The sequence below is a fragment of the Dipodomys spectabilis genome, unplaced genomic scaffold (assembly GCF_019054845.1).
Source record: "Dipodomys spectabilis isolate Male_0828 unplaced genomic scaffold, ASM1905484v1 ptg000036l, whole genome shotgun sequence".
Taxonomy (NCBI): domain Eukaryota; kingdom Metazoa; phylum Chordata; class Mammalia; order Rodentia; family Heteromyidae; genus Dipodomys; species Dipodomys spectabilis.
In genome coordinates, this window is record NW_024870713.1 from 4,787,213 (window position 1) to 4,813,682 (window position 26,470).

The window sequence follows — 26,470 nt, forward strand, 5'->3', positions numbered from 1 at the left end:
CTGTAAACACAAAAAAATAGATTGCATTTGGGTGCTTATATGACACTATTTCTTCCAAATGATCATTTTTGAGAGAGACAGGAGAGTGAAACAATTGAATGGCAGTCAAGTTTTTAGTGGATCCTCCTTTCCCAGGAGTTCTAGAAGGTCAAAATATTTTCTTGATACACTCTTGAGACTGAAGTAGCCTGAATCCAGGCTCTTTTTTATTAATAAGTTTTTTTGTTGTGAAAATACTGTACAGAGGGGATAAAATTACATGAGCAAGGTAATGAGTACATTTCTTATCAAGCATTGTTGCCTCCTCCTTTGTTTCCCCTTACCATCCCTGCCCTCCTCCCCCCAGCCCCCCGCAAAGTTGTAAAGTTCGTTTTTCGACATTAAGTCTTGTACATCTCACTGTTGCAATGGGTCCACTTGTATCCCTATTTAAACAATTTGTTTATTCCCTTCCCCTCCACAAAGTATACCAACATCAAATACAGTGAAAACAAGGGTTATACCGTGGGGGAGGGACATACAAAGCAACAAAGAAATTATCTTATAAACATGTTAGAAACAATAGCAAGAAAGAAAAACCATTTGAGTCCTTATCTTGGGGTTCATTTCGCTTAACATCAATTTTTTGTGTCTACCATTGCCTTTCCTTTTGTTTCTCTTTCTTTGTTTTCTAGAGTTTTTAAAAATATTTTTCTTCTTGTCATCTAAGTCACTGGAAACCACAATTTCCATGCAAGACAATTATTTTTAATAATAAAAGCAAACTAATATGTTGATTCCTTACATGCCAGGTAACTATTCTAAGCACTTTGTATGCATTTGCCTATTAAATGATTTTAATAATTTTGACATAGTTACAATAATAATCCCTCTTTTTAGAACAGGAAACTGAAATTTAGAGAGGCTAGATTGCCCACAAAGTACTAAAGCAATGGCAAAATCAGAAAATTCTTTTTTCTTTAACGTTTGTGTATTTTGGTCTGCCAATCGGAAGGAAGGAAATGCTTCCATTCAGTTAAAACCTGTATTAACTACTAAGTGCACAGGTTTGGGCTAGAAGATAGGAAGTAAAAGAGAGGCAGAAGTAAGTGAAACTCAAACCTGGAACTTAAAGAATTTATATTTCTTGGAAGAGATGGCTACAGAAGTAAGTGATCTCAACAAAAGAACAGAACTGATCTCTTCCTACCTAGGAATGAAAATCCTCAGCAGTGGTGAAGACACCACAGAAATGAGGCAACATTTGAGTTCTATTTTTAATAATGACAAAGCTAAATCTTAAATTTGTTATAAATAACACTGACAAAGCCAGCATTTATGGAGATACATACATAATGATAGTTGTTTGGCACTATGTAAGAGCTGTGTCTGAATCATATAATTCTAGCCACAGCCCTATCAAGTAGGTTCCCTTATCTCCATTGACAAATGAAGCAACTTGACCAAGTTTCTGCAACAATATCGTGTGCTAGGATTCACTCCCAGGAGATCTTGGCTGTAGGGTCCATGCTGTCATTCAATAAGCTACATAATGTTGCATATCAATTGTCAGTACCATTTTCTTCTCCTTCGTCCTTTCTATGGGAAGAGATTTATGTACTCTTTTTAGTATCTTTTCCTTTATAGAATACTCACTGGGACTTACCTAATTCTGCTTTTATTCACCAAGTGATCTTATAGGTGCTTCCAGGAGATTGGACTGGCATCATCTGCTTTCTGGGTAGTCAATGCCTGGGGAGGTATGTTGAGAGGGTTAGGGAGGCTCATTCAGGAGCAGCAGGGAGTGTGTGGCTTTCTAGAGATGTAGGTTGGGAGTTCTCCTGGGGTGTCAAGGGCAGAGAAGGTGGCAGGGCTGAAAAAATATGCCTTCTTACATAAATATTTAGCTTGGAGTCCTTTCAACTCTTGTCCCAAGAAGACATCCTCAAGGGTGATAGGAATTCAGCAGAGAAGCTATCACTAGAAAAGTATAGATTAGTAGAAATGCTGGGCCACTAGAGAAGGTATCATTAGAATGAATGAATCAATAGAAAAACCACAGTGTATGGAGGAGAAAGAGCAGTGAGAGTTGTTGTAGAGGGTCCCATAAAACAATTCCCTAGACATGCTCAAAAGTCAGGTGACAGGAAGAATAAATTTAAACATCTCCTGGATCAATAGGGTATAAAGCCATGTGTATGCATGGACAAAGTCTTGAAATAATTTTGTGGAATTCAACTAAAGCTATAGAACCAATACACAGGGTGACTCACTACCCTGGAAAATTCTTTTCTAGGCTTATTTCCTGGAAGTATAGTAAATGTCAACTCTGTTGTCACATCCTGACACATGCCCTTTCATCTTAAATAACAATGTTTGGGAAGACTTTTCTTTTAGCTCTCCATTTTACAACAATGTAGAAAGGATGATTCAGAATGCCTGGTAGTTTATTGGGTTTTGGGGTTAATAAGCATTAATTTGACATGGGCCTATTTTTTAGAACTATTTTCTCCTCTGCAGTCTTAGATCTAGTCTGTAAGAACTCATAAGGTTTCATTTCCTGGCAGTTGAAAATCCCTGGGAATTTTTCCATTTCCACAGAGATTATTTGACATCGCTTGTTTAATACACAGTGAAACTTTTAACTGTGACACAAAGAGAACTAGTCCTTATTTCTTCTTTCAGTATATATGTTGACTCCCATGTCATTAAATGATGATAAATGGTGATGGGAATCTAACAGAAAATACAGGTAGTGATAGAAAGAAAATGCACCTGATTTTAACCAGGAAAGGCTATCAAAGAATTTTAAAGTAATTCCTCAATTGAGGTCTCTAGAGGAAATTGTTTATCATTTCTATCATTATTCCATGATAGGTTTTCAAGTATTGTTCATAAAAATATTTCTAGAGTAGATATAGGGAGAAACGATTAAATTATGCAGTGCCTTGTGTGGATGCTGAAATCGATGGTGGCTTTAATCCAAATTAATTTTCACTCCAGGTATTCTGTTTCTTCAGAATTGAATGTGGTTTCAGAGACTGTGAAGAGCATGGGTGATAAAAATATACCTAAAGTAAATCAAATGCTGGAGGACACTACATTTCTGCTTTAATCACCACATATATTTTTGCTTATGTGTCAAGTCACTGCATTAGGCAATGACTAGTGGATGCAAATTCGGTCTGTACAAAAAAAAATTACAGGAGAAAAACTCAAGGGAAAGAGAAATAGATTGAAACAGGGTCAAAGAAAATGCATTGTGAATAGTGAATACATTCTGAAAGAACTCATGGATTGTTATAGAAGCATCTCTGATGGGGCAAGTTGGAGGAAAATTGGAGTCCTTTTTACCTCTGCCCTGAAGGAAGGTGACACGTAAGCTTGCTGGATTGGTACATCTTACAGATAGAAAATTAGAATTATAGCTGGGCACCATTGGCTCACGCCTGTAATCCAGGCTACTCAGGAGGCTGAGATCTGAGGATCATGGTTCAAAGCTAGCCTGGGCAGGAAAGACCATGAGCCTATTATCTCCAATAAACTACCAGAAAACTGGAAGTGGTGCTGTGGTTCAAAGTTGTAGAGTGCTAGCCTCGAGCTGAAGAGCTCAGGGACAGTACCCAGGCCCAGAGTTCAAGTCCCATGATCGGAAAAAAAAGTTGAATTACCTCATTTCTCTAGAATTTTTCTTTTCTTATGTAACAAGTCAACACAGATTTTCTTTCTACAGATATATGTATATATGTATATAATTTGTTGGAATTTTGGCTTGAAATGTTTCATACATATGAAATATGTATCTAATATATGAGATTCATATATATAAGATATGTAAATGTATATAAACATACATATTTTTTATGTTTTCCATCTCCCTTACCTTATTAAATCTTCCCCACACATTCTATTCACCTTCCATGTTGGAAATTAATAAAGAAAGATGGGAAATAAATGGAAAGAAAAATGACCAGATCCAAGAATTTTCTGAGATGGCATTCTATCTATATCTTTATGTAGTAGCATAGATGGATGTGTTTCTTAGATCATAAACTAAGATTTGTTGTAGCATTACAACTGAAGACAGAATGATGATTGTTACTCTAAATGCAATATATGTCAATCACAGGTATGTCATTTATGGCCACACTAACTAATTACATGTGGCATCTCTATCTGACCTTTCCCTTTAGTTCTTACCTTGAATGTAGCTACCTTCCCTTCCCTAACCCTGTTATGACTCTGTAGTGATGCACCTTTTTCTTTACTGTATGAATACTTAGTGTAGTTCTTCATTTTCCTTTGACTATAAGCTTCACTGGACAGGAGCCATGTTTATTTTGTTTACCACACTGACTAAGCATAGTACCTGAAGCATAACAAATTACTTGGAAATAATTTTCAGAAAGAAATTACCAGGATTATGTATGATACTCTTCATTACTATTTTTTATACTGGCAAACCATATGTGAAATGATTGTTTCTGCATTGGTAATTGATATGTGTCTAGAATGGCATCAGTGTCAATCATGTTCCTGGATGTCATAAATAGGTTTGTGTCACCTGAATGCACACTGCATTCAGTTGTATCAAAAGACAAGCTAATAAACTTCTGTCCGTGTCAGAGGTTTGTACTGGCCTTGTATTTTTCTCTCAGTCCAACTAAACTAGAAAACAGGCAGTCATTTTATTTCTATTCCAAGAAGCTGAATCACATGTCTCTTTGGGAAGTGGCTCAGAGTACTGGATCGATGCGTGGACTATTAGTCAGCTAGTCTAGGTTTGAATCCTGGCTCTGCCACTTACATTTGGGCAGCTATGAGTAGTTACTTGACTTCTCTGACATCACCAGTGGAGTACTTACATGTGGCACCTGTCTCTTAGCCATGAATCAGAGCTGAACAAGTAACATTTATAAGTTCTTGCATCAAGGATAGAAATACATAGGAAATGATTCCAAGCTATACACAGGCTATAACACTTGTTGAATAAGTTAACAGACCATCTTAAGTGACTCTTTTCTTGCTAGATGGGCTTGCCAGCTTCAAAAGTTTCCTGAAGTCTGAATTCAGTGAAGAAAACCTTGAGTTCTGGATTGCTTGTGAGGATTACAAGAAAATCAAGTCCCCTGTCAAGATGGCTGAGAAGGCAAAACAAATTTATGAAGAATTCATCCAAACCGAGGCTCCTAAAGAGGTTGATATAGATGTGGGGTGGGGGTGGAGGTGGGAGTTTGCATGTGGTTAGTTGAAGATCAGATCAACACACTCCCAAGAAGGATGCAGACCTGAGATACAGATCCAACACTTAGCACTGAGGTCTGCCCCTATTTGTGAGTGGGCTTTGTCAGCACAAAGTCACAGCAATGCAGTCAGATTGGCACTAAACAACTTGAGTCCTGTTCAGACCACTTCATGCAATCTTAAGTTGGAGAGATGCCACTGAGGATTCTTGGATGACAATGCTCTCCTCTATCAAAATAAGAATAATGGATATTTGTTTTGTGAGTGTTTGAGATAACTGTCTACTGAGTATTCCTACTATTTGTCTTTTTTTGTTCCTCTTTCCTTCCCCTTACCTGTCTTCAAATTTCCCCTTTTCCCCTTTTTCTGTTCTTTCATATCCTTTATTTCTCTTTCCCTGGTTTTGGGCATTCATACCCTAGTTGGGAGAAGTGCACTTCTATTCATGAAAACCAAAATAATACAAGATAGTAGTGCTACAGACAGGCTGCTGTTTGATTCGAAAAGACAGCATACGTGTTTGTTTCAAAGAAACTTTGGAGAAACTTTATCTTTTCCTTTGCTATTTAATTAAACCAAGTTCCCCTTAACCTAACCTGAACATTACATGTTTCATAGAAACATGTTTGGAATAAGGAACAGAGATGACTGAACAACTCTTTGTGTAGAAAGTCATTTATTTACCATGATTTGAAAGGAGGAAGTTCATAACATCTTTTTTTCCTCTACATGTGGGGTAGAATGCTGTAGTTTAAACATACACTAAAAAAGAGATCAAATATGTTTGGATAGATGGGAAAACTGTATGACTCAATACCAACAGATATTCTTTCCATACACAGACAGCAAAGATTAGAAGGATGAAAGTACAGAATAATGTAAGCCAATGTTAAGAAAATGAAAATCTCCAAGAAGGGAAATAGGTTGTAATCCTGCTGTGGGTATTGATTTGGAAATTCTCTCCAGATCTCCCCACCTACTTCCTCCACCTCCCATTATAAGCACATAAGTTAGCTCTCCACTAATTTTTAATTTAATTTTATTGTAAAGATGCTGTACAGAGGGGATACAGTCACATGAGTAAGGTAATGAGTACATTTCTTGTTTTGAATTGTTACTCCCTCCTTTGTTGTTTTCCCACTATCCCTTTCCTCCTCCACCTCCCACGCTCCTCTCCCCCCCCCCCAAGTTGTAAAGTTCATTTCCCAATATAGTGTTTTGGGGGTATCAATGTTGCAATGTTTCATCCTGTGTCCTAGTTTCAGCATTTTGTTATTCCCCTTCCCCTCCTCAAATTGGACAAATGTATATAAAAGATGGGGTTGAAAGGGCATTATGGCTCAAGTGGTATTGTGCTCGCCTTGAGCTGAGGGACAGAGCCCAGGCCCAGAGTTCAAGCCCTAGGACTGACAAAAAAAGATGCAGGGTACCAATATCAAGTACAATAACAACAGGAGATATACCATAGGGGGAAGAACATACAAAGGAAACAAAAGAATCTCAGTACATTAAAAACAACAGCAACAAAGAAAAACCTCTTGTGTCCATATCTTGGAGTTTGTTTCACTTAGCATCATCTTATATGATCATATGTACATAGCTTTTGAGCTTTTCTGCTCATCTGATAAAATTATACTAGATTTATACTAATTATTGCATATGCACAATGGAATTCTCTGCTTCCATCAGAAAAAATAACATTGTTCCATTCATAAGGAAATGGAAAGACTTAGAAAAAAATTATATTAAGTGAAGTAAGCCAGACCCAAAGAAAGGCAAGTCACATGATCTCCCTCATCTCTAAGAACTAAAATATGTAGAAGATACTATAAACAGGGGATCTCAAGATCCCAAATGTTTAGTGCAAAGGACTGTATATAATGAAGCATATTAACATGAACTCCAACTTTTGGGGGAAAAAAAAGACTTTCATTAGACCCTCTATACAGTTCTTTTTCTCCACTACTTCAGATGCCATTTACGACAGCATCATTTTTCTGTCCTCATGGAATCTCTCTATGTGAGGAGGGAGTTTATTAACCAAAAGATTAATTTCAAGTTAAATTGCAAGCTAAATTTCTCCCTTCAAGTTCAGTCCTCCTCACAGAATTCTAGAATATGCTGAAATGCCTGTAAATAAAGGAGAACCATCCAAACCTTTGTTATTGCTGAATGTGGAGGCAGACATTGGAATCCATCATCTCTGGGGCTGCTTTCGATTCCGGCATTCCTTTACATCTACTGTGCCTACTTTAAGCAATGACCTTGAACTTCCAAAGACAAACTAGTCAGGCTGTCCTGAGTGGGAACTGCCCAATTAAGCCTTTGTCTTGACTCTAACCTGCCATAACTATCTGAGACTCTGAAATAACTCTTTTCCATAGTGATGAACTCTATAAACCTAGGAAAGACCTGAAGCAATTTTCCATGTTCTGATCCAGGACTATTGACTGATTTGGATTCTACTTTTCTTTTTAACACTTAGTCATCCTACAAGTCATTAAAGCATGCATTGTAAAGTATAAATGTCCCCTTCACATCCCAGTGGGATAGACTCATATGTTGAATCTTGCACAGCTCACAGCTCAGGAACCCATTCACATAGACCCTAATAGTAATGATGTTCCAGAAAGTATGATGTAGTGTCCCTGCACCTGGGACATGGGAGCCTTGATGCTTTCTAGTGCCCCAGTCTGCTGCTAACAACCTTGGGTTCAGGAGCCACATTGGATTTCCTTTTCTATGCTATTTGTGGCCTTGGACAAGTCACATAATATTTCTATAACTTTATTTCCTCTTCTGTAAAATATAGGAGATGTCTGCATCTCACAGACATGTGGGATTGACTGAATTTATTCACCTAAACCTTGAGGCACATCATCTGACACTGACTAACCTCTCAAATACTCACAGCCATTGGCTATATTTATGATTCTATCCGAACTATTCTTTCCTCCTTGCTTTTCCAAAGCCATAAAAAAAGATCACAGTCAGAATTTCTTTTTCTGCTGTTACTCCCCCCACAAGGCAGGGAAGTAAATGCTGTGGTAGGAAGATTATCAAATTAAGTATCAGTACGTCTGGATTGAAATTATGATCTTCTGAATTCAAATGCTCTTACCAGTGCTATGATCTTCAAGTCACTGAACATTCTCTCTCTCTCTCTCTCTCTCTCTCTCTCTCTCTCTCTCTCTCTCCTCTCCTGTGTGTGTGTGTGTGTGTGTGTTTATTAGGATTAAATAACACATGTATTTGTTGGCTAGTAATGGAAAGACTAAAAGCAATTAGATGTCTTAATGTTGGTTCAATCTGTGTTATCCATTTATTGGAATATCAATTTTTCTATCCTGTTGCCTATAAAATAGCAGTGACACTTCTCATCTTTCTGTAACTCCTCTGGCATCTTGGGATTTTTTGTTGTTGTTTTTAGACAAGTTCTCAACAACACTACTATGATAACTAATTGAGAGTAACCCTGGACTTGCAATTCTCCTGCTTCCTGAGTTGCGAGATTGTAGAAATGAGCCACTAGGCTCAGGATGTATTTTACTGACAAGAAATCCCACCTGTCTGTCCACCCACTGACAATTCCTGCAACCTACGCTGACTCAGTGACTTGCTTTCTGGTCTACAGGTGAATATTGACCACTTCACTAAGGACATCACAATGAAGAGCCTGGTGGAACCTTCCCTGAGCAGCTTTGATGTGGCCCAGAAAAGAATCCATGCTCTGATGGAGAAGGATTCTCTGCCACGCTTCGTGCGTTCTGAGTTTTATCAGGAGTTAATCAAGTAGTAATTTGATCTGTCTATGAAAAACATTCCATGAGTTCTGCTTTCCATAACAACACTGAATTATCCAATCACATGCACATCTAGCTTTCCATAGCAGCTTTGCTCAAAGATACCCACACAGAGAATTCCAGGGAGTGCCCATTACTCTTTTGCCTACATCAGTCTGGATGTGGATCTGTTGTCTGAAGGCCTTTCATTCTTCCTGCCCTATTCGATTGAGCTCTACCCAGTTTCTGTCAGTCTTCATTCATCACAGAAAAATCTTGCCTAACACAAAGCTATCTCAGAGAAGAATATGGTACAATCAAGTGTAGGGAAAGATTATTGCCACCTAAACTAGCCTGAAATAAAAGAGAATATAGTTAAAAGACCAATTTCAAAGGAACACGATTGATTGTTTTAATCCTGACTGAAAGAGATTACTCCTCTAATAATTTCTGAATTTTTACAAGTCATAAGCTTTTTATGAGATAACCATTTGATTTTCTAATAGAGCTTTCTCCAAAATCATCTTTATGTTAATTGCAAATGATGTGATACATAAGGTATACAAATATGAATATCTTGTTTATATAAAATCAACCTAAAATAATTTATATTAATCTTGACCTTATATCTCCCTCACTGGTCTCTCTATAAATTGTTTTTGAAATTGGTGACCTAAGATCAACAATGAATTATTATATAAAAATATCTATGTAACTGAGATGCAGGCCAAAATTTAATTTCCAAATGATTTGAAATCGTTCCGAGTGTACAATTAATCCCCAAATTTCTGACTCTAATCATATAAAATAAAACTGTTGCCATGCTTTGGAGTGGCCTATTATCTCAATATCAAAAGGGCAATGCACTAAAAAGGGAAAAATAATCTCAACATTAATTATAATTAATTATCTTATGATGCCATCTGTTTCTTTAGTAATGATGATTATATTCAAATACCAAATTGTCTTTGAAAAAAGGTGACTATGTGAAAGCTTTCTAAATGAGACAGCTTTCAAATATCCTGCAGTTTGCAAAATAATAGAACCTTTTTGCAACCAGACTTCCTTCACTCTCCTGCTTTCTGAATTAGTAACTTTTAATTATAGTCAGAAGTTCAGATTCACACTCCCAACATGCCTCATACAGCGAAGTGATAGGCTATGGTATTTTTAATAGATTTAAGCTTATAGTTCTCTATTTCATTATTACAAGTCTTGCTAAAATCTTTTTTCATAGATTTTATGAAGTAATAATTCACATAATTTAGTAAGAAATATAAGTAAACGGAACCATATAAGGATAGTTAAATTGAGGGCATTGAGTTGATTTTTAAGAAGGAAAGTGTTTTGAACAGGACTAATAAAATCCTTAAATGGTTAAGTAGATTACATTGTTTAATATTATATTTGCTCTTTTTCCTTTTTCATTCACAGACTCTTAGTTTCCCACCACGTGTATCGCATTTATTCACTTATTTCCTAAGAATATTGAAAGCTAAGTGACTTTGTTATTCTTTTCTTTGGGCAAACACTGTGGATGTTGGTAAGGCTTTTGGGGTTTCAAAGGATATTTTATCTGAATTATTGACATTTCACATTCTCAATATGAATTAAAGTGACAGAATATACCACAAAGTTACAAGTGATAGGAATTCATTTATGTCAATATTGTCATTTATACTTCCAGTATTGTAGAGGAGCTCTTCATGTATCAATATATGCGATATATGAGCTCAACACTGCGGGCATGGAGAAGTTCTCATTATGTGCTCTTGTGTGGGATTGACAAGGCACTCAGATGAAAAGTCCCAGCAGGTATTCTGACATTCTTCCTCAGGAGCTAGCCATTCTGTACCAAGTAAACAAAAAGTCTCAGACCTTGAAGTCTCTTAATCTAGGAAGTTCATTTCTCCTTGAATGCCATACATTGTTAAGAAAAATTAATGTAGTTAAAAGTTTAAATTTTTTTTTTTTGGTCAGTTGTGGGGTTTGAACTCTGGGCTTGGGCACTGTCCCTGCGTTTTTCAGCTCAAGGCAAGTGCTCTACCACTTAAGGCATAGCACCACTTCCAGTTTTCTAGTGGTTTATTGGAGATAAGAGTCTCACGGATTTTCTTGCCCAGGCTGGCTTTGAACTGCAGTCCTCAGATCTCAGCCTCCTGAGTAGCTAGGATTACAGGCATGAGCCACCGGTGCCCGGCTTCAAATATTTTTTATGTTATACAAACTAGCCAAATTTTGGAATTGTTCATGGAATTAACTAGGTGTCACAACTTTCACTCAGATGCTTTCTCTAATTGACTATATTTGAAAACTGACTGTGCATCTTTTATGGGAGGCTGAAGTGTAAATGGAGGATGAAGAGAGCCTTTGCTGAACCCAGAGGAAAAGGGCAGGAAGGGCATCTCAAACTAGGGTTGTAAAGCTTCAACAGTGGAAATAAGGGAAATCCTGAAGCCAAATGGTCACATTGTACCCACACATCTATTTATAGCTATAAGTATTTTACAGTTAAACAGCTCTATATATACCTCCATGTATATTCTTCTATTATATAAAATAATAAAATGAGCATAAATATTCTAGACCCAAATGAGAAGCCATATGTATGAAAATTGCCCTAGAAATTCTTTTGGGAAAGCTCTTTGAAACATAAATAATACAGAGCTATTTTAAAAACAGCAAGAAAGAAAGAAAAGTAAAAGCAACACTTCTATGTTGGTAGTAGTTTCTATGGTTACTTGAAGAAAATATATTCCTTTTAATCTTGGAAATTAGAAAACATGAGATGTTCTTTCCAGGAAAAAAATGGGTAACCTCTATCTATCATTTCTCTCCTTCCTCTCCTTCCTCTCTACTTTTACTTGAATAAATTGCCTGGGAAAAATGAAGGCTCACGTTAGAGACCTGTGTTTGCTTTTTCCCCCTTATGAACAAGGAACTATAGTCATAGTGGATTTGGGATGTAGGAACATGTTAGAACCAAGTTTTGGTCAGTGGAAAAAGAAGTATTTGTTTTTGTTCTTGAGAGAGACCTATGATTAGCCTAGGTATTATCTCCTAACTAAGTTTTATTGCTTGGGGTTAGGGTCTGGGCAAAAAGACAGACTATCAGTTCCAGAGTAACTAGGAAACTATGTTCATGTTTGTTTAAAAGCAGTGGTGGGTCATGTGAAGAGCCCTCCATCCTTCCCTTCTTCCTCCTCTGATACTTATACATTCCATCATAAATTATATGATTTGAGGATCATCTGAAAGGCTAGTTATATTTAAGCTAAATGACCTTTACTCCTGAAACTATTCCCATTAGTAAGCCATTTTCCCTATTCTTTGAGAATCTTGATTGTTTGGGAAAGGATGGGTCATGAGATAAAAGACAAGAAAGCAGAAGAAGGAAGTTGTAAAGAAGTACCCAGACTTGTGAAATTAGTCCACTGGCTAAGAAAGATTTAAGAGACGCTCACTTTAACTAAAAATCCAACTGCTTGTTGCTGTCATTTTCCATCATTGCAGGGAGGCATTTCTTTACCCACCATGTAGCTATACAAGAAAGCCCATTTTAACACCCTAGAGAAATTTAACTAGAAGAAAAAAATGTGGAGAATCTCCTAATACCATTTGTCTTGTATGTGCCAGAAGGCAATTAGTAGAGAACCCAATTTCTAAAATACTCAATCATTCAAACCTAAGAGCAAGACAATTCTATGTTGGCTTTGGATATAAGGTTTTGGTATATCTTGATCTATGAGACCACTCTGGCTTATTATTGATGTGAAAAGCACAGAGTTAACATTTGCTTAGGGCAAAGCTCTTTAGTTAACAACTTAGCAACAGCTTCTTATGTTAAACATACTTTTTTTTTCTTTTTTAACAAATCATCTGTCAAACCAAAGCAATTGATATCCAAAGAAATACTTTCCCCTAAACAATTCTGGAACTAAAAGTTCAACTCTTTCTATTTAGAAGACATCTGAGACTTTGAATGGAAACCCATATCATAGCATGATAATATTTGGAGTACTATCTTCAGCCCATAGGTTAAAAATAATCTTATATTTTCTAGTAGAAAAACTATAATACAACCTTATTAATATCTGTTTGACTAAACCTATGGCAAGTTACTTACTCTCTCATTAGTTACTTACTCTCTCATTAGTGATATTCTCCTCCCCACATATCCCCTGTACTTTCTTTTCCTTTTTTCTCTGTAACAGGAAATATTTAAAATAGTTAAGTCTAATCAACGTTACTTGATAGTGGATACATTAAAAGCATTTAACTTCCTGTCTAAGAAAATATACAGGCCAATGCAGACAAGACAAAGGAAAACACTGAGAAACATGTTACCAGAGATGAGTAACAAGCATAATATTTGCAAAACTTCATTTTATGTCATATAGTGCCTGGATATGAGGGAACTAAAGTTTGAGGATTTTTTAAAATACTGCAATTTGAAAATCAACATCAGGAGATAAAGTCAGGAGGATGGAGTAGAAGTAAAAGTTTGAGCAAGCCATTTTGTCATCATTATACCTATAAGCTTTAAATTCTGGAACAATTGTGTTTATCTTCTGTTTTTTTAAACCCATTATTTTATGAACAACTCTTGTTTCTTGGTAAATAAATCACCATATATATACATATATATATATATAATCTGTAGCCATAATCACAATGTCATATTAAATATATATGCCTGTAATAGCCTTGTGTGTGTCATTTTTGACTCCTGAGCATTCTTTTATGCATTCTTCCTCAAGAAAGATTTGTTTGCTCACCAGGTTTCTAATGGCAGAGGAGCCCTTGATCAATGGAGCGGTCCTTGTCAGTAAGGGTCCACTATAACCCATCCTAATATGCAAAACTCAGAAAAAAATGCCAAGTGCCCTGTTTTCCTATGCTCTGGTGACTCCTGTCTCTCAAGTACCAATGGCAATCACTTACTGATTTAGGTGCTATCACCATTAGAAATTGACTATGTACATCATATTCATTGAATGCTACAATATTTGATGAATGCAGTGCTTTCTTTTTTTCCTGCACTGGTTAAAAATATGAAATCCAGCTGTCACTATAAGAAGCTAGGACCTTAAAATTCATGCTAAAATAGTTTATGTAGAGCATTAGGGTCACATAATGAGGAGGATTGGAGCTAGGGGAGAAAGCTTGTATACAAAGAATAAAAAGCCCATATAGGATCAGATTATAGAAATAAGTAATAATTGGAATCCATGTGGAAAGAGAGAGAAGAGAGGAGAAAAGAGGAAAGAGAAGAGAAAGAGAGAAAAGAGAGGAGAGTAGAACATAGGAGGATGGAAGTAGAGGAGAGGAAGACAGGGAAAGGCAGGGGAGAAGGAATGGAAGAGGGGAGAGGAGCCAAGATAGAGCAGAGACAAAGAAAATTCAACACGGACATTCACGAGGACCTTTCTTAGTCTTTGACAAGTATTTTAATTTTCATTCCTATTCCTCATGCAGAATCATTTCAACCTTCTCTCCTCTTCATTTCAATGATCTTGGATGAGCTTTTGAGAGTTTCCACCCAGAAGTATTACTGGAACAAAGATAACAGACTTCTCTCTCTCCCCAAGAATAAGTGTGATATTCTCAAGATCAATATGAAAATTAGTGACAGAACAGAGCTTGTAAATCAGGTTGCTTCTCAAATTCCTGTTTGGTTCACTACAGCAGAGAACTTGTAGGACAGTTGGGTAATTTGGCTCTAAGATCACTATAACTGGGTTCAAAGTTGGAACCCAGTTCTATTATGTGTCCAAGTCAGGATAGCCACACTCTCCAAACCATAAGATCTCCAAAGAATATCTAAGTTAATAATTTCTGAATCATTAGTGTCTTGAAAAAAGTTTGCCTATAATAAATACCTTAAAAATACATTAATTTTCTCAGGTAGCTTCTAAGTGAGTCCAATTTACTCAACATTTGATTTAGTCTCATCTGGAAAATGTTCTTCTCATTTTCTCTTTGGTCAAATCCTGCCTTCTTATACTTCAGCTTGTTTTTTTTTTTAATTTTAATTTTAATTTTTTGTGAACATACTGTACAGAGGGTTCAGCTTGTTTAAACAATAACAGATGTCACAATATTCAATGTATGTCCTAGGAAACTAGAAAAACTGAGGAGAGGGGCATGATTAGGAGGGATGGAAGTACAATGGAAGTGGTGATATTGATCAAGATACATTGTTTTCATAAATAGACATGTTGAATTGTAACCCCTTTGGAAAACTACTTAAAGATAATGAAAATATAATTTAAAAATAAAAAATAAAAAGCAAAGCCTATGAGAAGGCAGTCTAGGCTCAGCCTTTGGCAGCTAGACCTCATAGCCAACAAGGACTCTGCTATTAAGGTCACATTTCCCCATTGCTCCCATAAAGGAGGTTTGCAGTTGATGATGGTAAGCCAACAGGGCAAGGATGCCCACGCTTAAGAAGTGGTGCCTGTCATTGCCACAGGAAGGAACAACATGTGACAGGTGAGAAATAGATGCCCGCCTCAATTTGTGCTGCTAAATGCCTGAAGCCTCTTTGCTTCTAAGCAGAATTCTTGGAAAACATAAAAGACACTTAAAAAGGAATTAGAGCCCCGGAGGTTTTAATGAATGAGGATGTGTGGAGATTGATGTTCCCTTATTTCTTTTCACTGAACATTTATTTTGACTGCTTCTTCATTTAGTAACTAAAGCCCTAACCTATTTGAGTTTCTCTAACATTTTGAATGGCAATGAGTGGGTAGAAAATAAAGAGAATAAAAACCCAAGTTCAGTAAAATGTAGGCACTGTAGCTGACTTTACAAACATTCTCACATGGCTAGCATGGGTACTTATTCTTCCTCCCTCTGCAAAGTTTTACTTCAGCTGGGATGTCAGTCTCTGATGGGACAGCAACTGAGACACCTATTTGCCTGTCCAGGTCTCTCAGCCAAATTACCCCTGTGATCAGCCATATCACATATAAGAAATAAACCCAGTCATCTTCATGACTCCATTCCATGTCAAAGAAGAAACTGAGGTCCACAGAGGTCTAACTATTCACTTACAGATACACATCTGGATAATGATTCTGTATGGTTCCTTGTGTGGATAGTTTTATCTTAAAATTGGTGTTCTACCAACATTAATGTATGTATTTCATAATAATAGATGTTCTTAAAGTTGATATTATAGAGCTACTACATATTAGTGCATTTTGGCTCAGATAAAATGCTGCATCTTGAAAATAGAATTTCTCTCCTTTTGTGGTGATAATTTTCCTAGCTGGATATCCTTTTGGGTGAGCAACTCACTCCCCTGAATATAAAATATGATGTTAGAAGATTATCAGCCATTCATATTTTAAAATAAGCATCTCCAATAGAATTGTGCATATGGCTTATTTTTCTTAAATTCTCCCTGAAGACAGCAGAGGAATAGTGTTCACTGACTGAGAGGAAGATTGTTTTGATTGAAGGAGAGTGAGATCTACCTATTATTATATTTTGATGGTTAGTAATCCATATGTGTTATACAGGATTCCATTCTCTCTTGAATAGTATGGTGGTCAGTGTTTGGCTGTTGCTTTACTCTTTACCTGGATATGAAGAACTGGCAAACCTCTCATGCTGTTTCCCATGTTACCAACTGCACAGTACCATTTTCAGTTCACCTTGGCAAAACATGGCCCATCACTTAAGCCCCAAATCTCACAGGAAGAGCAACACATACAATCCTCAACAGCTTTTTGTAACAAGAAGGAAAATAATGTAGGGTAGCCGATCATATTTTCCTTCTGTTTAAAATATGCTGGCTGTTTATTGTTGGTAGCCCCCATAAGCTTCAGACCCAGGAGCCAGAAATATTTGTACATGAATGGGTGGGTATCCTTTCCCATCAACTGACTCAATAATACATGCTCATGTATTTAGACTCACCCAGTTATTGTTAATAGCAAAACACAGATTCACTCAAGTATTTCCTGAATTTCTCTGAGCTTGTCATTTCAAAACTTTTTAAAAAAATTATTTTACTAGTAATTTTTATTTCTACAATTAACCTTTTATTTACATTTTGAAACAGCATTTTTATTATTATTAAGTAGTTTTACATAGGAGTTGCCATTCACCAAAGTAATTTATGAATACAGTGCAGCTCAATCTGTGTGACCTCTTTCAACATTCTCACCCACCCCTCCCAATCTAACCTCCCAATCTAACAAACAACTTATGTGTACCATGCATCTTGATCTGTCACGACTTCAACATTATCACTTCCCTTCTACCCACCCATGCCCTTGTATTTCTCTATTCTGTGGTACATATAATGAATTCTTCCCTGCATTCTAACTCCTTCCTTCTTCATTCTTCTTTCCCCTTGTCTCCATCCTCCCACCTTGAAACATCCATTTCCTGGTACTTCTTTCCTTGGGCTTTGACTTAGTCTTTAAAAAGAGTCACACTATTTGTGCTTCCCATGGAGTTTATTGCACTTCTGTTCCTTCATTTGTAGCCCCTTGATTATCACCCAATGTATTTACTGGTAGATTTATAGGCACATTCTAGCTACCACAAATGAGGCAAAACATGCAACTAGTGTTTCTCTGGGCCTGACTTACTTCACTTAATAGAATTTTTTCCTAAGTGTTCCCATTTCCTTACAAATGGCACAATATCATTGTTTTAAATGAATTGATAATGATATTGTGGCTATTCTATTATGGATCTCCTCAAAATTCACTCAGAAATTCACAACCCCAGTGAATAGCATCCTGCATCCTCAGCACCATACATGAAATTCTGTAAACCAGCCAGGCATAAGCAACTTTCCCAGAGAGCTCTGAACACACCTTACTTTCTCAGGTATTAAAGGTCTTGAGCAGAGAAACTCCATTTATTGAGCTTCCTCTATTTTACTTAGGTAACATCAACAATTTTTTTTAAAGAATTGGCATGTGGATGGGAAGGATAGAAGGAGTGACATCTATCAAGATACATTGTACTCCTAATCTGATTTGTTGAATTGAAACCCCTTTGTACAAAGGGGTTTCCCAACGAAACTTCCTTCACCTCCATTAAACCACATCTAACATTGAGCCAGGTTGGATGACATTTCTCTAGAGTGTTGTGATTCCACCAAAACTATGCCTCTACTTTTTTTAGATTCATTGTATAGAGCACTTAAGGGAATTGTCTCTGAGAACAGCATTAGAAAAACAAAGATTTGTTATTTTAACTTTAGAAAAGAATTCAGAATATGAAAATGATCAGTTACTACCCTCTTCCTAAATTCCTGGGAAGATAGGCCAAGAACATAAACTAAAATAACTGTGGGTTCTAGCTATACCACCAGCAGACAGCATTCCCCCAACACCCTGGTGTCATTCTGTGTGATGAAAGTACTGTCAGAGATATAATAAGGCTGTCTGTCACCACAGTAGATCAGAGACTATTGGGACCATCAATAAGCTCAGAACTCCCCAAGAGTAAGAATATAATCATCTCCTCCATCTCCTTCAAAGCTGTGTTGTGAGTTTAATTTCCTTGACTCTGTGACTGTGCTCCTTTTCTGGGTAAGTAGGTCAGACACCTGTCTCTGAACATCTCCAGCCAATTTGCTAACCATAAAAGAAAAGAGACAGAAAATAAATGGATTCTTCCCGATAATTTTATGGCAAGTAGCTGTTGCGACTTTTCACTCTAATGGTATTTCTGTTTCCCTTTAGGGGGTGAGTGTGCTAAGAGGCTAATCTCATGCACTTCCTTCCATATTTTGTTCCTCTAAAAAGGTTTAATAACATTTGGGGATTGTGTGACTTCCTTGTCTAGTCTTATAGAATGACTAACTATAAGTACAGGAAGTCAAACAGCATATTTTTTTAGCTTGTATGAAGAGCTTTCTATTTTTATTAATCAGTGGTCTGCAGATGCGAATAAACGCAATTGAACTCCAAATGAAAGCATTTATTCAGATTCTAGCTCTTCATGACAAGCAAATGCTAAAAAGAAGTCAATGATCCAGATGCTATAGTTTGATAAAAATGAAACCGGTGGCTCTTTGAACTCTAAGTGCAGACATCTAAAAATGGTGCACAAGTAATAGGGCTTGGTGGAGGGCATTTTTTATGTACAACTTTCATGTCATTCAACTTGACTCAGTGCCATGTGGCTGGAGTCACTCAACTTGTAGGCTAGGTTCTTTCTCCCTATGACCTTAAGCAGCTGAAATACCTACCTCAGCCTCTTTTTTCTCATTTGCAACATTTAGGGATACCTTGATATTCTATAACCCAGAAAGGCAATGTCAAATTAAAAAAACACATAAACTATAAAAAGTGGCTTTGTAGCCGGGCGCTGGTGGCTCACTCCTGTAATCCTAGCTACTCAGGAGGCTGAGATCTGAGGATCACGGTTCAAAGCCAGCCCGGGTAGGAAAGACTGTGGGACTCCTATCTCCAATAAACCACCAGAAAACCAGAAGTGGCGCTGTAGCTCAAGTGGTAGAGTGCTCGCCTTGAGCTGAAGAGCTGAAGGACAGCGCAAAGGCCCAGAGTTCAAGCCCCACGACCGACAAAAAAAAAAAAAAGTGGCTTTGTAACCTGTAAAATAAAACTGCTTTCTCAGATCTCCATCCAGAGCAGTTTCCGTCTTCTTATATTACTCTTCTATGACTCATTAGAGCTTAATCAGAGAAAGAAGGTACTACTTTCAGTATTACCAAGAAGGAGAGTGATAACATGTTATCATTTCTATCCCATTTCCCCTTCCTTCCAGAAAGTTCCCTGTGTCCTGAGTACATGCAACATCATCTCATTGCCTCATATTGTGAACTTAAACTGGTTGACCAGATGTCTGCTTGAGATATTTTGGCTTCATTAACCTAAGTCTATTCAAGGACTGTGATATTTATCCTTGTTTCATTTTGACTTACTTTATTTCACTTGATTATCATCATAAGTTGATGAGAGAGATGTTATAAATTGATGAGATGGGGAGGTAGGATGGAAAAATGTTTATTTTATACTTAAAAAAATCTGATATTCAAGGGCTGGGAAGTTGGCTCAGTGGTAGAGCGCTTGCCTTGCATGCTCGAGGCCCTGGGTTCAATTCCTCAGCACCACATAAGCAAAAAGAAAAAAGCCGGAAGTGGCGCTGTGGCTCAAGTGGTAGAGTGCTAGCCTTGAGCTGAAGAGCTGAGGGACAGCGCCCAGGCCCAGAGTTCAGGCCCCATGACCGGACCCAAAAAAAAAAAAAAAAAAAATCTGAAATTCAGAAATGTGAAAGACTTGGCACAGTCACCCAGTCGTATCAGCAAAAGAAAGTTAGCAGAAAAGTGTTTGATGTATTATTAAATAAAGTAGGTATATGTGAAAAGCAGAATTACTTGATTCCATTAAGTTACGTACTCAATAAAAAATATTTAAAATAAACAAGAAAGTTAGCAGAGCTTTGTGCATGGAGAGTGGCTTTAGCCCAGGAACACCTTTGCCAGTCTCTGCAGTCTATGATGAAAAGCTCTGTGTCATAGCATCTTCTCAAGACTAGAAGTAGCAGAATTCAGACTTTGCATAAGTCTGTGTACTCTGCATTGAAGATCCACACTATGTATAAGTGTATAAAAGAGAATTACCATGCCATCAAGATACCATCCTTGGACATGTATCCAAAGGGGTACACATCAAACATTTACATGTACATTTATTGTTCATAGTATCCAATCTATAGAAGCATCCCAAGTACCCTACAACATTCTTCCATTTGAACCACAGCTCCACTTGCAGCATTTTAGTAATTGAAAAGTTTCACAGGACTTTTCTGTCCAGGCTGGTTTCATACAATGAATGATCCTCCAGTCTAAGTCTCCTGAGTAGCTAGGAGAGCTGTTGGCACCTGGCTTATTTTCCTTTATAAATACTTTTCATTAGAAGTTAACAATAATAGATCTAGTGGTAAAGAAAAACAGAAGAATGAAGGAAAATACATATGTTTGTTATCAAACTTACATACAAAGTTCCTATTGAATTCCTTGTTCTTATCATAGGTTGAGATGGAAGGGCCATCTGTTATTTCTGTTTTTATAAAGTCTGGAGCTCTTGACTAGCATCTGAAATGATGCTTTTATGTATATTTGTGGAGGACTGCTCTTGGTTTATTTTGCTATAATTATCTTGTTTTAGTATTTCATGACTTCTCACATCTGCCTGTTTGTTTTAAAGTCATTCTACCTGTGTGATCACATCAATTCTCTTCTCTGAGTCTAGCTCTGGTAAACCAAATTACCACTTGGTAGTTTGCTTATGTTCTAGACATTAATCCTTTATTTCCATCTGCAGTCTTCCTCTTGTTCTCGCCTTTGGTTTCTTTCTGGTATTGATTTTTTAGTTCTATAATAGAAGTTATTACTTATTCAAAACTTAACTTGCTTATGTTCTTTGTGGATACTATACAAAGTATTTCACATACATAACTTTCAGGAAATTAGTTTTTGCTCAATTTTTCTATTGAGAAACCAAGACTCAAAGAGTTGGGGATGATCTCAAGTTCACAAAATTAGAAAGGAGCCCAGCAGGCATCCATAGTTGCAATCAGCACTGAGCTTTTGTCCTTCTTTCCTTCCCTAATTTTTATTTCCTCTCCTTCTGGAACTTCACACTGTGTTATTTTACTGGAAAGAAAGCTTGGATTTTCTTTTACTTATTCAGAGGCATGAAAATTTCCCATGTACTGTTTTTCTTCCCCTTTCCAACCCACTCTGGTCAGCCCTGGGTCATAATCTATGGATTTCTGAGGAATTTACATAGTCTCTAAGCACAACGAAGTAACAGGCTATGCTAATTGCAGCTAGAGGTTACAGGAATTTTCCAAGATGGTTTGCCATGTCAAATATGCCATTCTGTTATTCTCTTAAGCACACTTACACTATGTGTTCTAGCTTTGAGTTTAGAAAATGCATTTCTTCCAGCTTACGCTGTTACTTAGCCCAGACAGACAAGGTTTGTATAACTATAGTAACACTAATAAATCAGCAGCTGTAGGAAAACACGTTCTTCAGCTTCAAAGGATAAACAGCTAAATTTTCTAGATCCTGAGTGACTACTGGAACACATCATTTTGCACAAAATAAAATATTGGCACTTGGGAAGGATAACACAAAGACCCTGGCCCTAACTCTCTGGATTTTACTGCTTATGAAATCCTGTCTGGCACTCACCAAAGTCTGTCATTCCCTACTTCTCTCCATTTTATGATTTGTCTTTAACTCAACTATATTGCTTAGTGTGTTTGTTCCATATGTATATATTTATTGAATACTGACTATGTACAATGTCCTATGCTAGTTAGGAATTCATATACAAAGCAAATCCCATGTCAGCTCTCAAGGAGTGATACATGTGTGTGTGTGTGTGTATTATATATGTATATATGCATATATAATACATACACACACATACACAAAGAAAGTCCCACAATAAAGTAATTAATGACAGGTAAGAGCTCAGAATTCAGAAATTCTAGGAGATGAAACTAGCCACCAAGTGACCCTTCTATGTAGCACAACACAGCAGATGAGCTTGAGTCCATCCATATCACACAAACACTACCACTTAGTTCCTATATGAATGAAAAGCACTGCAGACAATTAAACCTAACCTTCTGACTCCTAGTGTTGTTCCCTCACCTTATCTGCATGAATTTTCCCCCACAGTCACTCATTCTTTAAAGACTGCTGTAGAAGTTCGTTTATCATAGAGATAGTCTGATCAAAGCTGGGTGCCGGTGGCTCGCGCCTGTAATCCTAGCCAGCCAGAGCAAAGAAAATCCATGAGACTCTAATCTCCAATAAACCACTCGAAAACCGGAAGTGGCGCTGTGGCTCAAGTGGTAGAGCACTAGCCTTGAGCTGAAAAGCTGAGAGATAGTGCCCAGGCCCAGAGTTCAAGCCCGACAAAAAAAAAGAAAAAAAGTCTGATCATATCTCTAAGTACAGACTCCTTTTGTTTGTGCCTTCCTGCTAAAATAATAGCATGTTAAGCATGTTATTTATGACTTTCTATCCACAATCACAATAACCTTTAAAAAACATGACAGGTAGCTATTGGCTTTCTTGGCTTAAAATGAGAAAAGAGATTTGATAACTTACCAAAAGTTAGCGTGTTTCTTAGGTCTGCCCAGATAGTGAACACAGTCTTAATTTGTGTGATCCAAGGAAATTGTACAGGAGAATAACTTCAAAGCTATTTTTTAAGTGGTGAATAAATGAATACCAAACCTGAGTCAAGCTCAGTTGATCTTGCAAGGTAGGAAAACATATAATTATGCCCACTTTGCAAGTGAAGAAATTCACTTTGCAGATGAAATCATCTGCAGATCCTAAGAATAGTAAGAAACTGATGTAAATGTCATGATTTCAACTCTACCACTTGTACATGGTCACCACCTTCTCACCCTGAGAGTCAGCAGCATCGTCAATGCCCTCTGCCTTTCTGTTTTAATACCCTTTCACAAATCCAGATACAGAATGGTTATGTCCATGTTAAAAATATGCTGAGTTTCCATGATTTTATCATTTTTGGTCTCCCATCCCAAGAACATCAAATTTTATATTCATTAACCACAAATAATCAATAGTCGTGCATTGTTCTCAATTCTAGGCTTTCAGAAAGCAGCTCTAGCTGAAAAGGATTTCCCTGTTACTGACCAACTGATACCAGATCAAAATATTTTGTGGGCTTATCCCAGTTCTAACAGCAAGTCACTCCTTTTTATAAAAAATATCTTTTATTTTATTTTTATTGGCATTGTAAAGGTGATACACAGAGGAGTTACAGTTAAATAAGTCAGGTAATGAGTATATTTCTTTTTGATCAGTGTCTCCTCTTCCCTTGTTTTCTCCCAGTTTTCCCCTTCCAATTGCCCTCCCCCACAAGGTATATCATTCATTTTCAGCATAGTGTCTAATGAGTATCACTGCTACATTTATTCGCCCTTTGTCCTACCATTTCTGTGCCCCCCTCTTACCCTCCCAAAGACAGATAAATGAACAAACAGGACAAAAGTAATAGAAAACAAAAACAACAACGAAGGAAAAATCCCTCTTGTTACTATCTTGGAGTTCAATTCAATAAACATCATTTTATATGACATATGCACATAGTTATGGAGCTTTTGTGATTTGCTCCTAAAAATATCCTTTGGTCTCATTGTATGAATATCTACAGTCCTGTATAACTTATCATGTCCAAGATACTTTGTGTCTTTCAACGTTTTGACTGACTTTTCTAGCCTTTAATAGAGTTTCACTTGTTACTCTGAGATCCAGTGGCTCAAGGATTTCTATCTTATATATATATATATATTATTTTATTTTATTTTTTGTGAACATACTGCACAGAGGGGTTACAATTACATGGGCAGGATAATGCATACATTTCTTATCAAGCATTGCAGCCTCCTCCTTTGTTTACCCTTCACATTCCTTCCCAGCCTCCCCCCAACTCCCCCCCACCCGCCCCCCGCACCAAAGTTGTAAAGTTCGTTTTTGACATGACAACTTGTACTTCTCATTGTTGCAACAGGTCCACCTGTATATTTAGTAAATAAAGATAGAAACAAGGATTTCTATCTTTATTTACTAAATTTATCTCAAAAAATTTCCACTGCTAGTCTTGAGTTTCAAAGCAATTTTACTGGGTATTAAATTTCCTATATGAACTTAACTATTTCTATTATTCAGAAATAAATATATACCAGAAATTCTCTGAGAATTAACAATTTATTTGTCAGATTCTGTTCTGGCTTTTAGTTTTTTTTTAAATTAGAAATAACTGTAGGCTGTGTGGTGAAGGACAGGGTTTGGAATCTATTGTTGTGTTGGAAATGAGGCTCATATGTAAGGTGCAGAAGAGCAAGACAAAGCTGCTCCCACCATGAGAGCTGCAGACCACAGACAGCCTGAAACTGTTCTCCTGAATATCATGGCATAAGGGTCCAGTTGAGCACAGGTATTTCATCATGGGGTGAAATACGCTCATTTATAGGCAAAAGTCACTTGTTCCTTCTTTCTACAGAAGATTACATATGTCTGTTGCCGCTGGAAGGTTTCTTTCTTTATACTCACACAATTCTCCAATGGCACCTAGCTCTATCTCCTTTAAATTATGAAAAAATTATGAAACTATCTACCTACAAAACATTAAATCTCACCGGGTAATGGCTTAGTCTTACTGGACTTCCCCAGCTGCCAGCAGTAGGTTCTCATCCACATTGGATTGATTTGCTGTGAATTGGATTTCCAACTATGCCTCCCTTGGTTTGCTTAATTTGGCAGAATGGCTCAAAAAATGCAGGGCAGCTCATTTACTGATTTGCGATAAAGGCTTTGACATAGAATGAAGGTGATCAGTCAAATAGTAGAGTCACATATTAGGAAATATGAGCCTCTGTATCTTTTGAAAGTGGACCACTAAAGGACCACCCCCAAATGTTCAGCCTAAGTTCACATCTTAAACATAATTAATTTAAATGTAAATGAATCAAACCCATTGATTAAAGAGTGGCTGAATGGATTGAGTATATGATTCAGTGATTTATAAAATACATAATGATGAAGAGTCAACTCAGTAAGAAGGCACAACAACTATATATGTGTGTATGTGTGTATACTTACATACATAGATAAATATATATATATATATATCCAAAATGCATAGACACTTGATAAGTCTGTGTTGAAAAACTACAATACTCTAATAAAGACAATACACTAATAAAAACTTTAATACACCACTTATAATAATAAATAGATTATCCAGACAGAAATTCAAAAAGAAAATAACAAAACTAAAAAAATACTATAGACAATGATCTAACAGACATACTATAAAAATTTTATCCAAAAGTATATAAAACATTCTCCAAGAATAGCTCACCTTCTAGGTCTCTCTCTCTCTCTCTCTCTCTCTCTTTCTCTCTATCTCTCACATACATACATAATATGATTGAACACAATCATATACACACAATAAGACAAATCATTCCAAGTATATTTCATAAAAATAATACAGTATAATTAGAAATACACAACAGAAGGAAATTGGAAAATTTCACAAACATACAGAAATTAAATAATGAACTTTTTATGATCATTGGGCCCAAGAAACCAAAATAAAAAATTTAAAAAGTATCTCATGTAGAAACCTTGAAAATATTTTTAAAAACCTACTGGCATTAACAAAAACTTTGATCAAAGACATAGGGTACAAAAATCAACATATAAGAGTAACTTGTAATACTTAATGATCACAAAAGGAATTTGAGGAAGCAGTGCCATTTATGATAGCAAAAAAATTAAGAATAAGGGCTGGGAGGGTGGCTCAGTGGTAGAGCGCTTGCCTTGCATGCTCGAGGCCCTGGGTTCGATTCCTCAGCACCACATAAGCAAAAAGAAAAAAAGCCGGAAGTGGTGCTGTGGCTCA

The 26,470-nt window shown here is 36.8% G+C and overlaps 1 protein-coding gene and 1 long non-coding RNA gene across 2 annotated transcripts in view; one reads left to right on the top strand and one right to left on the bottom strand.

The window, feature by feature from the left end:
* Nucleotides 1-10,945, top strand: part of Rgs5 (regulator of G protein signaling 5) — a 46,631-nt gene extending 35,686 nt beyond the window's left edge. The window contains exons 4-5 of the mRNA XM_042677332.1: nucleotides 5,010-5,176; nucleotides 8,858-10,945. Of these exons, the coding sequence (XP_042533266.1) occupies nucleotides 5,010-5,176; nucleotides 8,858-9,019 (329 nt within the window). The 3' untranslated portion in view covers nucleotides 9,020-10,945. The remainder of the gene's footprint in view (nucleotides 1-5,009; nucleotides 5,177-8,857) is intronic.
* Nucleotides 10,946-11,154: 209 nt separating this feature from the next.
* Nucleotides 11,155-22,448, bottom strand: LOC122106066. Its single transcript, XR_006147114.1, has 3 exons — nucleotides 22,438-22,448; nucleotides 14,496-14,503; nucleotides 11,155-12,208 (listed from the first exon to the last, which is right to left on the bottom strand). It is a non-coding gene; the product is annotated as an uncharacterized LOC122106066 (long non-coding RNA).
* Nucleotides 22,449-26,470: the final 4,022 nt, after the last annotated feature.